Genomic DNA, 13,033 nt, shown 5'->3' on the forward strand with positions numbered 1-13,033 from the left:
AAAAGGAAAAGAAGATGTATCAGGCACATGTGCTTATACATCTCATCCTGGAAGTGACTTAACTTCCTTTCTCCTCATTGCTTTGAACCAGTCATATGTTCCCATCTAAATGCAAAGGTAGTTGGAAGATACAGAGAAATATTCCATGGAATGATAACAATCTGTTCTCCTATAAGGAATTATGCACCCCAGATACTGCAAGCAGACATCTGATTGATGGATTCAGAGGGAAGGCAGCCCATGGCTGGAAGACTTGATACAGCAAAATGAAAGGTGGAAGAGAGGTGATTTCCGGGGGCCACTGAATCCACAACTTGAGTCTTCCTTTCCCCTGAACTCCTCTGCACTATTGTGATGTGATAATAAATATGATTTTCACCACTTTGAGCTGGAATTTCAATTCCTTGAAGTCAAAAACATCTTAACCAACATACTTTCTCAGGCAGTGCCAAGCTGTTTTGCAGAAGCTTTCATGAAAGGGAATGAGGCAGGATTTGAGGGCTTTGCTTGGAGTCCAGTGTGGCCTCATGCTGGCTGTTTGACTTTGGGCAAGTTGCTTACCCCCCTCACTTTCCTCGCCTGTCAAACAGGGATGATAGCAGCCTCAGTCAGATTGTTGTGAAACCCAAATCAAACAATAATGTAAAAATGCATTGTAAGCTGTCTAGCATCATAAAAACATTATCTTTGTTTTATGGCCGGCTACTGTGTCTTGTCTTGAGGTGATCTCCTTAAAACTGTCAATATATGTTTATTCTCCTTTATTTTCAATAAAGTGAAAGGAACTCTGTGATCTGAAGAGACTCTCCATATTATTGGATTTAAACCGAACTTTAAACAGGATTAAATATTTCGTTTTGCTTCTCTCCACAATAGCCAATTATGGGATATTATAGGGGAAGATGAGGTTAATGATAGGCAAACAAAGGCATGATGTATATTTTCCTCTGCAAATCTGTAGTGCAAGTAGAACATTCATCTCTGTTACACAGAATCCAAAAAAGCAAACAAAAACACGGTGCTAGTCTGTCCAGGCTGCTATAACAAAAAGCCTTAGAGTGGGTCATTTACAAATGACAGAAATTTATTTTTCATCACTCTGGTGCTGGCAGATGGAGTGTCTGGCGAGGGCTCTCCGCTTCATAGCTGTGTTTCACGCAGCAAAAGGAGTGAATAAGCAACCTGGGCCTCTTCTACAAGAGCACCAATGCCGTGCGTGAGGACAGAGTCCTCACGACCTAGCGACCTCCCAAAGGCCCCATCTTTCAATATCACCACATTGGAGATTAGGTTTCAGCATACGAATTTGAGGGTTGTTGTACAACCATTCAGACCATGTGGTCCGTGACACAGAGATTAGTGTTCAGAGGCTGTCAGAGAGTAGGGGTGAAGTTACTAGAATCTGGGTTGTTTTAGGATTGATTTTCTGGAAGCACAGGCAGTTATGAGGACTGGTTTTTGTTTATATGCAGGTGACAGTATCTAAGCTTTAGTGACAGTTGTGGAAAATACAAACCAGCAGGAAGCAGCATAAAAAGTGAAAGGATGGCCAGGCCCAGTGGCTCATGCCTGTAATCCCAGCACTCTGGGAGGCTGAGGTGGGTGGATCGCTCGAGCTCAGGAATTTGAGACCAACCTGAGCAAGAGTGAGACCCTGTCACTAAAAATAGAAAAACTAGCAGGGTGTTGTGGGGGTCACCTGTAGTCCAAGCTGCTCAGGAGGCTGATCCAGTAGGATCACTTGAGCCTAGGAGTTTGAGATTGCTGTGAACAGTAATGCCACAGCACTCTAACCTGGGGTGGCAAAGTCAGACTCTGTCTTAAAGAAAAAAAAAAAAAGTGGGTGGTGCCTGTGGCTCAAACGGGTAGGGCGCCAGCCCCATATGCCAGAGGTAGTGGGTTCAAACCCAGCCCCGGCCAAAAACTGCCAAAAAAAAAAAGTGAAAAAATGAGTTAATTGGGTAGAGAAGGCCATGTTAAGACAAGAAGAGTTAGATTGATTTGATCTAAATCTTTAAACTAAATTAGGGGAATTAAATTTCAGAGACAAGGAAGAAGCTTGTGTCTGGTAGTTCCTGAAATAGAAACTGTAAGAAAGACTACTTTAGCTATTATCTATAAATATGAATTAATTTATAATGGCTTAAGAAGAAATAACTGCAGTGAGCAGTAGTATAATTAAGATTTTATTAGTTTTATAATTAAGATGTATCTGTTGATATAAATAACATGCAGATTGGAGATTTTTTGAATTTGTCATTCAAAATGAGTGGTTTGTGGGAAAAGATTTTATAATGTTTTATTTTATTCCAATTTTGAATAATTTCAGCTGTTCCCTTAAGAAGGTTAAGTTTTGAGGGGATACCCTATCAAATATTAAAATTAATGAATTGAACCAATTTTTTTTTTTTTTTTTTGCAGAGTTTTTGGCCAGGGCTGGGTTTGAACCTGCCATCTCTGGTATATGGGGCTGGCACCCTACTCCTTCAAGCCACAGGCACTACCCCATAAATTCAACCAATTTAATAATGGCTGCCCACTTGGATAAAAATAACTAGCTGGGTTTCTTCCTTATACTTTAAATTATGGATGGATCAGGGTATAAATTTCAAGTGAAATCATAAGAATACGAGAGTACATGTGTAAATTTAAAAAATAATTTCTGGGGATCAAGGAATGGTTTTTTGAAGAAGACACAAGCCTAGAAGTGCTAAAGAATTTCTATGCCAAATAACTAAAATAGCTACATAAACCCAAATATGATAAATAGGTTAAAATGCCCAAAACAAATTAGGATAGATATTACAATACACATGACTGAAAAATATCCTTTTAAATTAATTAAAAGAATCACTAATCAGCCTAGGCAAGACCCAGTCTCTTCAAGAAAGAGAAAAATTATCTGGGTGTGGTGGTGTGCACCTGTAGTGCTAGCTAAGAGGGAGGCTGAGGCAGGAGGTTCACTTGAGCCCAGGAGTTTGAGGTTGTAGTGAGCTGTGATGATGCCACTGCACTTTAACTGTGGCTACTACAGAGTGAGACTCTGTCTCAAAAAACATAAAAAATAAAAAAAATTAAAAATTAACAGCAATTTAAAGAGAACATGTTTCTTTCCCTCCTACTTGTGCTGTCAACAAATAGTATTAAATTTTGTTGGTAGAGAGTCTCTTTGAGGGGTTCCTGTTTTTTTCCAGATTTTTTATTAATGAAAAAGGTCAAGGATTCATAAAAATTGAAAAACTAGTGCAACGTCTACATACTACCCGTTTAGGTTTTCAAATTAGATTTCTGTCATATTTTTGCTCATAAACATATACATACAGGGTTAGACACTTTGTGTTTGCAGTATTTTAAAGAATTTGACACCATCCTTCCACTACCTTTATTTTAGCTTATACCTCATCAAAATATGGAATGTTATAGCTAGAGTAAAATACCTAAAATACTGGGGGGTGCCAAAAATGTACATACGTTTTAAGAGATGTTATTTATGCATTACTTTTTGAAGTTGAATTGAATAACAGTAGCCATGTGTAGTGTGACATTCGTTCAAAAGATGGCATGAATCAAATGAATGCTAGTGTCACCATGCAACAGACCAAGCAGTCAGAGAGAACAGCAGAAGCAGGAATGTCATTTTAGGAGCTAAGACCGTTGTGTAGAGGTGTTTGAAATCTGAGAACCTGTGGAAGTACCACAATGGAGGGGTACAACCAACAGGCCTAGCTAACTGCACACAATCGCCATGAGTCTGAGACGCGCAGTGCTGAGTGTGGTGTGCACCAGGGATGGTCCGGGAGGCCTCGTACAGCAACGCGTCCTGCTGCAGAGTTGGAGTGGTTGACATGCTCACCACCAAGTCTGCCCAACAGTGTGCACGTGAGCCAGGAGTCAGCAGAAGCAGCAGAGGATGCATTCTGAAAATAACAGAATGGATGCATCCCAGCATCCCACATGCACCCAGACGTGAGCGCTTACCTCTCTGAGAACTTACTGGGCCAATGGATAGGACAAAGAGGTGCGGTGAGTGTCCCCCACGTTCTCCTGACTTAACACCCCTCCACCCCTTGACTTCTACCCGTGTGGGACCTTAAAGGATGTGGTGAGTCAGAGAAAACTGGGTACACTGGAGGTACTTTGGGAAGAAGTTGAAAGGCACACACAGCAATGCAAGTGGACACTGTCAACATTGCTCAAGTGTGGTTTCCTGTAATCCAAGGTATCCGGAAACTTTGATCACCTTTTATAATTGTACAAGTCAAATGTGACTTGTATTTGTCTTTTGCCATCAGTGTAGATTATTACAATTTTAACACGGTGCTTTCCTGTCTTAAAATGTGCATACATTTTTTGGCACCCTCTGTATTTACAGTTATTCCATCGAATATGAGCAGCCATTGCCTATTCAGGTTTCCCCAATTGTCCCATGAAACAAGTAGGTTTTTTTTTTCTTTTTTTGATTAATAGACTTTATTTTTTGAGCAGTTTTACAGAAGTAAATTTCATTTTACAGAAAGTAAATAAAAAATACAGAGTCCCCACGTGACCTTTCCTCCCCACTTCCCAGTTTCTCCTCTTCTTAGCACCTTCCCTGGCGGGCTGCATTGCTCATAATTGATGGTCCAGTCTTGGTAAGTTATTATTAACTGGATTCCACAGGTACATCAGGGTTCACTCTTCGTGTTGTGCTTTCTGTTGGTTTAAGACACAGGAATAATGGCATGTATCTGCATTCTTTTGTTTTCTAAGAAACTAGGAACCAGTCAAGATTCATATATTTCCTTTTTGGGTTATAGATTTTAACGTCTTTTAATTCTAGAATCAGCCTTCCTCTCCTGACATTGATGTTTTGAAGAGTCCCCGAGTTTGCCTGTTTCTTCACAGTTTGTCTTTTAACTTGTTCTTTTAGCTTCTGTATTTACTGTAAACTGGAAGTTAGATTTAGAGACTAATTAGCGTAAAGACTAATACACTAGAGACTAATACACTAAATCTTTAGCATTAGGGTAAAGATTTTTGGCAAGAATACTTTGTAAATAATGTCTTCTTTATACCACAGCACATCAGAAGCACGTATCAACTCCTCTCGTGATAAGTGATACACTTGATTACACCAGATGTATTTGTAAAGCTAAAGTTGTTTTTTATTTTTTTGCAGTGAGTATATAGGATAATGTTTTTGACACTTTGAAAATCTTGTTCTCTGACAACCTTTTACCTGATGGTCTAACAGCCACTGATAATCCTTGCTTAAATTGCATTAAATGATTTATGTAGAAAAATGGCGATTTTTCTAATTCTCTGATTTCTTCTGCATTTACCTGTAGCTTTTTCAGTCGAGAAGAACTTTCTCTCTTAATATCACTATGGGTTCAGGGACTTTTAAAAATACACACTTAGGTTATCATTTACAGTGGTCGCTGTTGTTGCTCGGCTCTCCCACATCTGGCCAGTGAGAGCCTGTTGGAGCTGCCCAGAGGTTTTCTTGACATGCACTTTTATTTCTTGAGCATTTTCTGGCTTTCTGGAGAAGATGTTTCAGATGTCCTCCTAGCACTCCCTTTTTTGTGTTGTTGAAATAGCTTTCTATCCGACATATTCCTTTAGTTCCAAAGAGTCCTGAGGCACATAGTTGTGAACTTTTATTTTACTAATGTTTTTATTTTTATTTTATTTTATTTACTTACCTACTTACTTTTGAGACAGAGTTTCACTCTGTTGCCTAGGCTAGAGCCTAGCTCACACCAACCTCAAAGTCCTGGGTTCAAGCAATCCTCCTGCCTTAGCCTCCCAAGTGGCTGAGACTACAGGCACCTACCACCATACCTGACTAATTCTCCTGCTTTTAGTAGAGATAGGATCTCGCTCTTACTCAGGCTGATTTCAAACTCCTGAGCTGAAGGGATCCTCCCACCTCGGCCTCTCAGAGTGCTAGGACTATTGGTATGCTCGATAGAACTGCCTGGTCACACAGTTCTGAATTTAACTAGCAATACAATCTGATTATCCTTCAGAGAACCTTAAATTCATAATCTTAAATTCATGGGCGATGACCATAAGGAAATACCACCCACTGACTGCTGCAGTATGAAATCAGATTTTGTATTAAGCCTAAAGAGAAAGCTACATACGTGTAATGTGCCCTTTACAGGCCCTCACAGAACAGCCAACATTCAAATTTCTGGAGACCGAGTTGTGTCCTGGTTAGGCTCTCAAGTGCTAGAGCCTGCGGGCATCTGAGGTAGTGTTGTAGCTCTAAAACTTAATAGCTGTGTAAACTTAGGCAGGTTTCTTTTGCTTCATGCAAACAACTAAGAGGACCTACAGATAAGGTGGTTTTGAGACTCAGAGACATTACTTTTAAAGCACACAGTGTCTGTGGCAAAATTAATTCTTACTAAATGTCAGCCATTATGAAAACTCAAGGCTTCTGAAACTCGCCTTACTGTATGGATGAAAGCCTTCCCTGTTCACATCCAAATGTCAGAAACATTCATGTTGCTTCTGAGCATCTTATTTTGTTTTTGTGTTTGAGGAAACTGAGAAACATGTAGAGAATCCTTTTTTTATCTGCTCCAGCAACACGGAATTTGTTTCTCATTTCGAGCAGTGGACTAGTGTTTGCAGTATTTGAGTATCTGGGGGGTTTTCCTCCCCCCTCCTTTTTTTTTTGAGACAGAGTCTCACTTTGTTGCCCGCAGTAGAGTGCTGTAGCATCTTAGCTCACAGCAGCCTAAATTCCTGGGCTCAAGCGATCCTCTTCTCTTATCCTCCCGAGTAACTACAGGCATCTGCCACAAGGCCTGACCATTTTTAGAGACAGGGTCTCACTCTTGCTCAGGCTAGTCTCAAACTCCTGAGCTCTGGCTATCCACCCACCTCGGCCTCCCAGATTGCGAAGATCACAGGCATGAGCCTCCGCACCCGGCCTCCCCCACTCCTACCATTTCCTGTGTGCAGAGAGCATAGGGATGTGGCCAGTGCACTCTGCTTGCCTGTGTGTGCCCCACATATTTCATGCAACCTGGAGCATGTGAGTGGCTCTTCTGTGCTGTCTGTGAGGTGGGGATAATAGACGTTTCTCCCTTCTCCCTAGTATTTCTTTATTATGGAATGTAATGAGTGAAGCCATCTGTAGTCATGGCAGCCGTGATTGGCATAGGTGGTAGGCATCCCAGGAAGGTTAGCTTTCATTCTCATTCTGACTTTCTCTTTAGAAAACCCTAGTTTTCTATTTGATTATTTTTACCTTTAAGGTACTTTTATGAATTTGTGCATGTGTGTGCACGTGCGTGGGGGTGGGGTGGGGTGTTTAGGTGTTGTTACAGAACAGAAATGGATTCTGGCTCACCCAAACATAAAGAAAGCAACTTTCCTGGAAAGTTAATGGAGTAGCCACCAAATGGAGGGAACAGTGGGAGGAGTGGACTTCTAGCAGTGGACTGGTATTTGCAGCATGTGAGTATGTGGGGGTTTTCAGAAAGGACAGCTGCAGGACCGTGCCAGTGCCACCGGTACAGGTGGCAGAAGTTATCAGCCATCTTATTAGAGCTATACAGCTGCCCACAAGAGAGAGGATCTGATTCACCTGGGGCAGGGGGACACTGAGTCCAGTTATTTCCTAGAGGCAGGACTGTCCTTTTGAGCTGTGGTCTCATTAAAGCCGTGGCAATGAAGGTGCAGTATTCCTCAAAACACAGTCAGGATTTGTTATTAGGGAGAAGGACAAGCAGTGGCCAGAGGGCCCCACCCAACACACATTCACTATGATCCTGGTATATGCATTTTAACTATTTTTTGAACAGAAATAAAGGCATAAATAAATAAACAAGATCACCAGCACTTAATTGTGCAAAAGAAACTGCTGTAAAACTCAGGAGATCTGGGCTGTGGGTGCAGCTCTACTGCGGTGATCTGGATTTGCCTCTTCCTAAGGTGATGGGGTGAGCAGCACAAGGCCCCTAAGGGTTGTTGTAACGGTAAAGTCCTACAGTTCTCTGTCCTTTCCATGTGGGAACCTCGAGTGCTTTCACACAGATAGACACACACGCTATAGTCCACTCTTCAAACTCAAGTGATCCATGGGAATTTATATGCAAGGAAAAGCCAGGGGCGGGGAAGCGGTAGCCTCGAGGCCCCATGTGACCCTCCAGGTCCCCAGGGGCTGCCCCTGTACTAAACCCAAACTTCACAGAACAGATCCTTGTAATAAAAAGGGTTTGTTCTGTGAAACTGGATTCAGTCAAAAGGCTGCACTCAAGGATCCAAAAAGCCATATGGAACCCCAAGTCTGAACTTTAAGCAGTGAAGGTAGACTCAAAATACCTTAGTGGTAATTGTTGTTACTGTTCCAGTTTCTATTAAGGCAAGGAAGGTAAGATGCATCTTGGAAGGGAAGCTAAAACTCGGCAGGTTTCTAAATTTACAAAAAGGTAGTGTGTCATTATATTAGAATACAAATTAATTTCAGTTTAAATGGAATGAATTAGAATAGTTTTTCATTTCTACAGTTCTTCAATAACTAGGGGACTATTGACTATTTCTTATTATTTACTGGAAAGAATATTTTATATTAGCTCTAAGCTGTTGTATATTCTTTAATAGTTTAGGTATAAACTGCTAGAAACATCTCATTTTTGATTTCTATTAAATGTCTTCTTCTCCAGTGTAGATGAGCAAAGTCTTACAATGTGTGCTTATGGTGACATGAAGGATTAGTTTGGATGACTCCAAAAATACAACTTGTGTTTTATGGTGGTTGTGTGTTTTTTTTGTTTTTTTTTTTGAGACAGAGCCTCAAGCTGTCCCCCTGGGGAGAGTGCTGTGGCATTATAGCTCACAGCAACCTCCAACTCCTGGGCTCAAGCGAGTCTCCTGCCTCTGCCTCCCAAGTAGCTGGGACCACAGGCGCCTGCCACAATGCCTGGCTATTTTTTTTTTTTGGTTGCAGCCGTCATTGTTGTTTGGCGGATCTGGGCTGGGGATTCGAACCCGCCACCTTAGGTGTATGTGGCTGGCGCCTTAGCCGGTTGAGCTACAGGCGCCGAGCCGGTGGTTGTGTTTTAAGCACTGTTTACTTTGTAAAATGCGTCACCCTGAATTACCAAATAAAAACAATAATCAAATCTGTCTTGATTACTATGAGAGTATAACTGCTATGTTTCATTGTTTTCTAACTAACGTTTGGTTTTCTTTAAAGTATTAGTCTGAATTAAATGACCAATTAAAAACAGTAATCAGATCTTCCTTTATTACTGTCATTAAGTATAAAGATGTTATATAGTATGGCTCTATTTTGAGCAAACAAGTTGTATAATTTGCAGTCATTTCAAAATGCGTGAGGTTAATTATGGCTTTTACCTGAAAACTTCCTTGAGTCACAATGCCAAGAGTGGTTGTTACCCTATTTAGTGAGACGAGATGTACTGTCTGCAATTGTAACCAACAGAGAGAATGAGGAGCAAGGCCTATTAACAGAAAGAGCACTAATGTAAGCTTTTAAACTCAAATGTATGAGCAAGACCCTGTCTCTACTAAAAATAGAAAAACTAGCTGGGTATGGTGGCAGGTGCCTATAGTCCCACTACTCAGGAGGTGGAGTAAGAGGATCGCTGGAGCCCAAGAGTTTGTGGTTGCTGTGAGCTATGATGCCACAGCACTCTACCCTAGTGTGACAGAGTGAGACTCTGTCTCAAAATAAAAATATAAACTCAAATATAGACAGAATTTCTAAAAAAACCCTTGAATTGTGGGAAATAATTCAAGGGATTTTGGTTGTTATATAGAAAATATATTATTTTATCTTTATCATTCAAAGTATGACTGATAACCGACATATGTATAGCTGTTAGGAAATTACAGAAGTATGGAGAGGAGTACTAGGTGAGACTGTTTACCAATCAAACATATCCTGACCATTGTAGCCATCTTAAAAATAACATTTATATAAACATTGACTATGGGAAAGGTTAAGTCGCTCTCTAGTACTGTGAGAAGAAATCAGAATAATAATTCCTAGTAGAATGTAGAGGAGGAGGAGGAGGGGGAGATTATAACTCAGTATTCAACGAGTATGCCAGGCCTTGTATGCATTTCTCTGTATAAATGAGCTCATTTCCACCTTGCACGTTCCCAGGACATAGGAACTCTTGGTATTCCCATTTCATAGGTGAGGGAACAAGGCACACAGAAGTAACTTGTAAGAGTCACAGCTAATAAGAGTCAGCATGGGATTCAGGCTTCCTCCACAGTCCATGCTCTAACCACTACTCTGTATTGTCTCTGTAAGAAGAGAAAATAATATACACATGTATAATTTCACCTAGTCGTCAGATATTTTTAACAGGCTATTGTCAAAGTTTTGTTATTACTGGTTACTTTTTGGCTGCTTGCTCACCCTATATACCTGGTTGAAAATTCCCATGTTGAAGAGATTGATATTTTTATAAACCCATAAGGAAAAAATGATTAGCTGTTCTAAGTTTGAGTTCATTAATATAATCTTAATCTCCTTGGTAACAGAGACCATGGTTTTTCCTACTGCTGCTACTCTGCGGTAGCTAATACTATGGTGTATGTATAATATTTAGACACTAAATCTATATTGTAACTTACCTTTGCAGAATTGCCACTAATGGAATATGGCGTTCAAATATGACCTATTAAAAGATGCCAATATGTCAGTAAAAGTTGACCTGATTCTATAGATTATGCAATTCAAAATCAAATTGAGATTACAAGGATTCTATTCAACATAACAATTGTAGAATTAATTGGTGTGTAATTGTCTTATGACATCATAGCATTTATCATTGTTTGTTACTATAGTTATATACTCAGTGCACTATAAATATAACATTAATATAAACCTAACTCAAGGAGGAGAACAGAGGCCCAGAATAAGATGAAACTGTCTTTTATGAGTACTTTGAATTGTACCAAATTACTTAACTCTGGTTTTCTTTCATCAACTCTAGATTAAAGGTAATTAATGTGTCAACTCTTAGGATAATAAGAATTATAATAACTGAACGACAGTCACTTAGTAATATTTATGCTTTGATTAGTTGCTACATTTGTTTTCAAAAAGTGAACGTTTCTCCTGGGTCTGCTGTCTCCCTCCCTGAGGGTAACTGTTTACGTTTTGCCATCTTCCTTGTCAGTGTTCCGATTTTCTGACACAGGTAACATTTATACAGGACACGTGCTTTAAAAAGGTTCTCTTCCTTGAGATACACATTTTTGTTAAAAGGAAGAAACAAACTTGTATGGACTTTTCATTGTGTTGGCAACCAGAGTCAATCAAATATAAGTTACTTTTTTATTTATAATATATAAAGTCCTATGAAAATTTCAAAATCATAACTACCTAAAAATGTTGCTATTTCAGAGATGTGGTATTTTGAACCTCAGTGACACCTGAATTGATTTTATGGGCCACAAAATAACTGAGATACATACAGAGGCAACCAAATCAGAGAAATGAAATGTTCACTCTATATTTGTAATTTTTTCTTGCTGACACTTTAAAGCTACCTTAACGTGACACCCAGGTAAGTATGCATCTCTAAAAACATCTCACTGTTGCAGGGTCCGCCTAGGGTTTTGATTTTCTTATGAATGTTTTGTTTTCCTGCCACCCGGGTCCTTCCGAGTCACACCCTTGGTTGCTGTAGTAATATATCTTAGATACCGCAGTGTATATCGCTCCCTCGCTTAGCTACACTTCAGGTGTGGCTGCAGGGCTCTCATTATATCCTACTCTTTCTAACCATCTTATCAGTCTGCGACTTTCCTGACTCCGAGCAACACGCATGAGGTGTTGGAGAGGATGATTTGAGCTGAAGTGAAAACAAGCGGAGCCCAACACCACTTGGCTCCAGTCGCAGTCAGATTCAGGCGGTTCAGTTGTAAACCATGCAGCCTCCCGTGGTAAATATGACTGATTGCTCTTTTTTCTTACACCCTTTTAAGCAAAGTAAAGCAGCAGTTCGGCTGAAAGAAGACATGAAAAAGATAGTGGCAGTGCCATTCAACGAGCAGAGGGATTCTACCTGTAGGAAGTTATTTGGAGTCAGTCTCCAGGAACTCGAGCGGCAGGGTCTCACTGAGAACGGCGTCCCGGCCATCGTGTGGGACCTCGTGGAGTACCTGACACAGCATGGTAAGTGCAGGTGTGTTTTTTCTCTGTTTGTTCTCACAGTTCCTTGAAAAAAGAGAGTTTGTGCGAATTATTTGATAACATATGGTTAGAATATCCTCTAAAAGACCTTAATTAGAATATCAAATTGTTGTGTGATCTACTTTTCCCTTAGAAAAGGATATTACTGGTGCATACTTTCTTGACAATACTAATTGGATTAACCACAGAGTAATCACTTGAGATTTCTAATTTGGAATATTTTCTAGTTTTAATTGCTTAAATATGCTTACATGATACTGTTCTAATACTATTAATAATAATGAGTTCTCTCGATTAATTAAATTTCCACTGATAATCATTGATTTTTAATGTAATGGAGCACTTTGGGGATATCTCTTTCAGCATAGATCAGTCATGAACTTGATGCCTGGACGTATTCAGACATTCCTTAGGGATGCTAAAAAATTATGTGCTGAACCTTCTACTGGGATGTTATTTATTTTTGGAGTGATAAAGTTAAGCGTGTAAAGCATTTGCAGAATAACTTAGTACCATGCTCAATAAAAAGATGAATTAGATCTTTCTCAAGTATTGAGAGCTTGTAGGAACATCTTTTTAATAATGTTATTATGATTTTTATTTTACTTTTGAATTTTGCTTTCAATTGACTTTCAATTGTCATAGTTTGGTTTTTGTAATTTTCTTTTTTTTTTCCTTTTATTTATTTTTTTTATAGAGACAGAGTCTCACTATGTCACCCTGGGTAGAGTGGCAGGGCATCATAGCTCACAGCAACCTCCAACTCTTGGACTTAAGTGATCCTCTTGCCTCAGCCTCCCAAGTAGCTGGGACTGCAGGCACGGGCCACAATGCCCGACTTTTTTTTTTTTT

At 39.8% G+C, this 13,033-nt stretch overlaps 1 protein-coding gene across 1 annotated transcript in view; it reads left to right on the forward strand.

Moving 5' to 3' along the window:
- The window catches only part of FAM13A (family with sequence similarity 13 member A), a 264,125-nt gene that overhangs the window by 8,296 nt on the left and 242,796 nt on the right, over nucleotides 1-13,033 (forward strand). Inside the window, exon 3 of the mRNA XM_012805358.2 lies at nucleotides 11,974-12,163. Within this exon, the coding sequence (XP_012660812.2) occupies nucleotides 11,974-12,163 (190 nt within the window). The remainder of the gene's footprint in view (nucleotides 1-11,973; nucleotides 12,164-13,033) is intronic.

The sequence above is a fragment of the Otolemur garnettii genome, unplaced genomic scaffold (genome assembly GCF_000181295.1).
Source record: "Otolemur garnettii isolate 467f Iridium unplaced genomic scaffold, OtoGar3 scaffold00039, whole genome shotgun sequence".
In the NCBI taxonomy this organism is placed as follows: domain Eukaryota; kingdom Metazoa; phylum Chordata; class Mammalia; order Primates; family Galagidae; genus Otolemur; species Otolemur garnettii.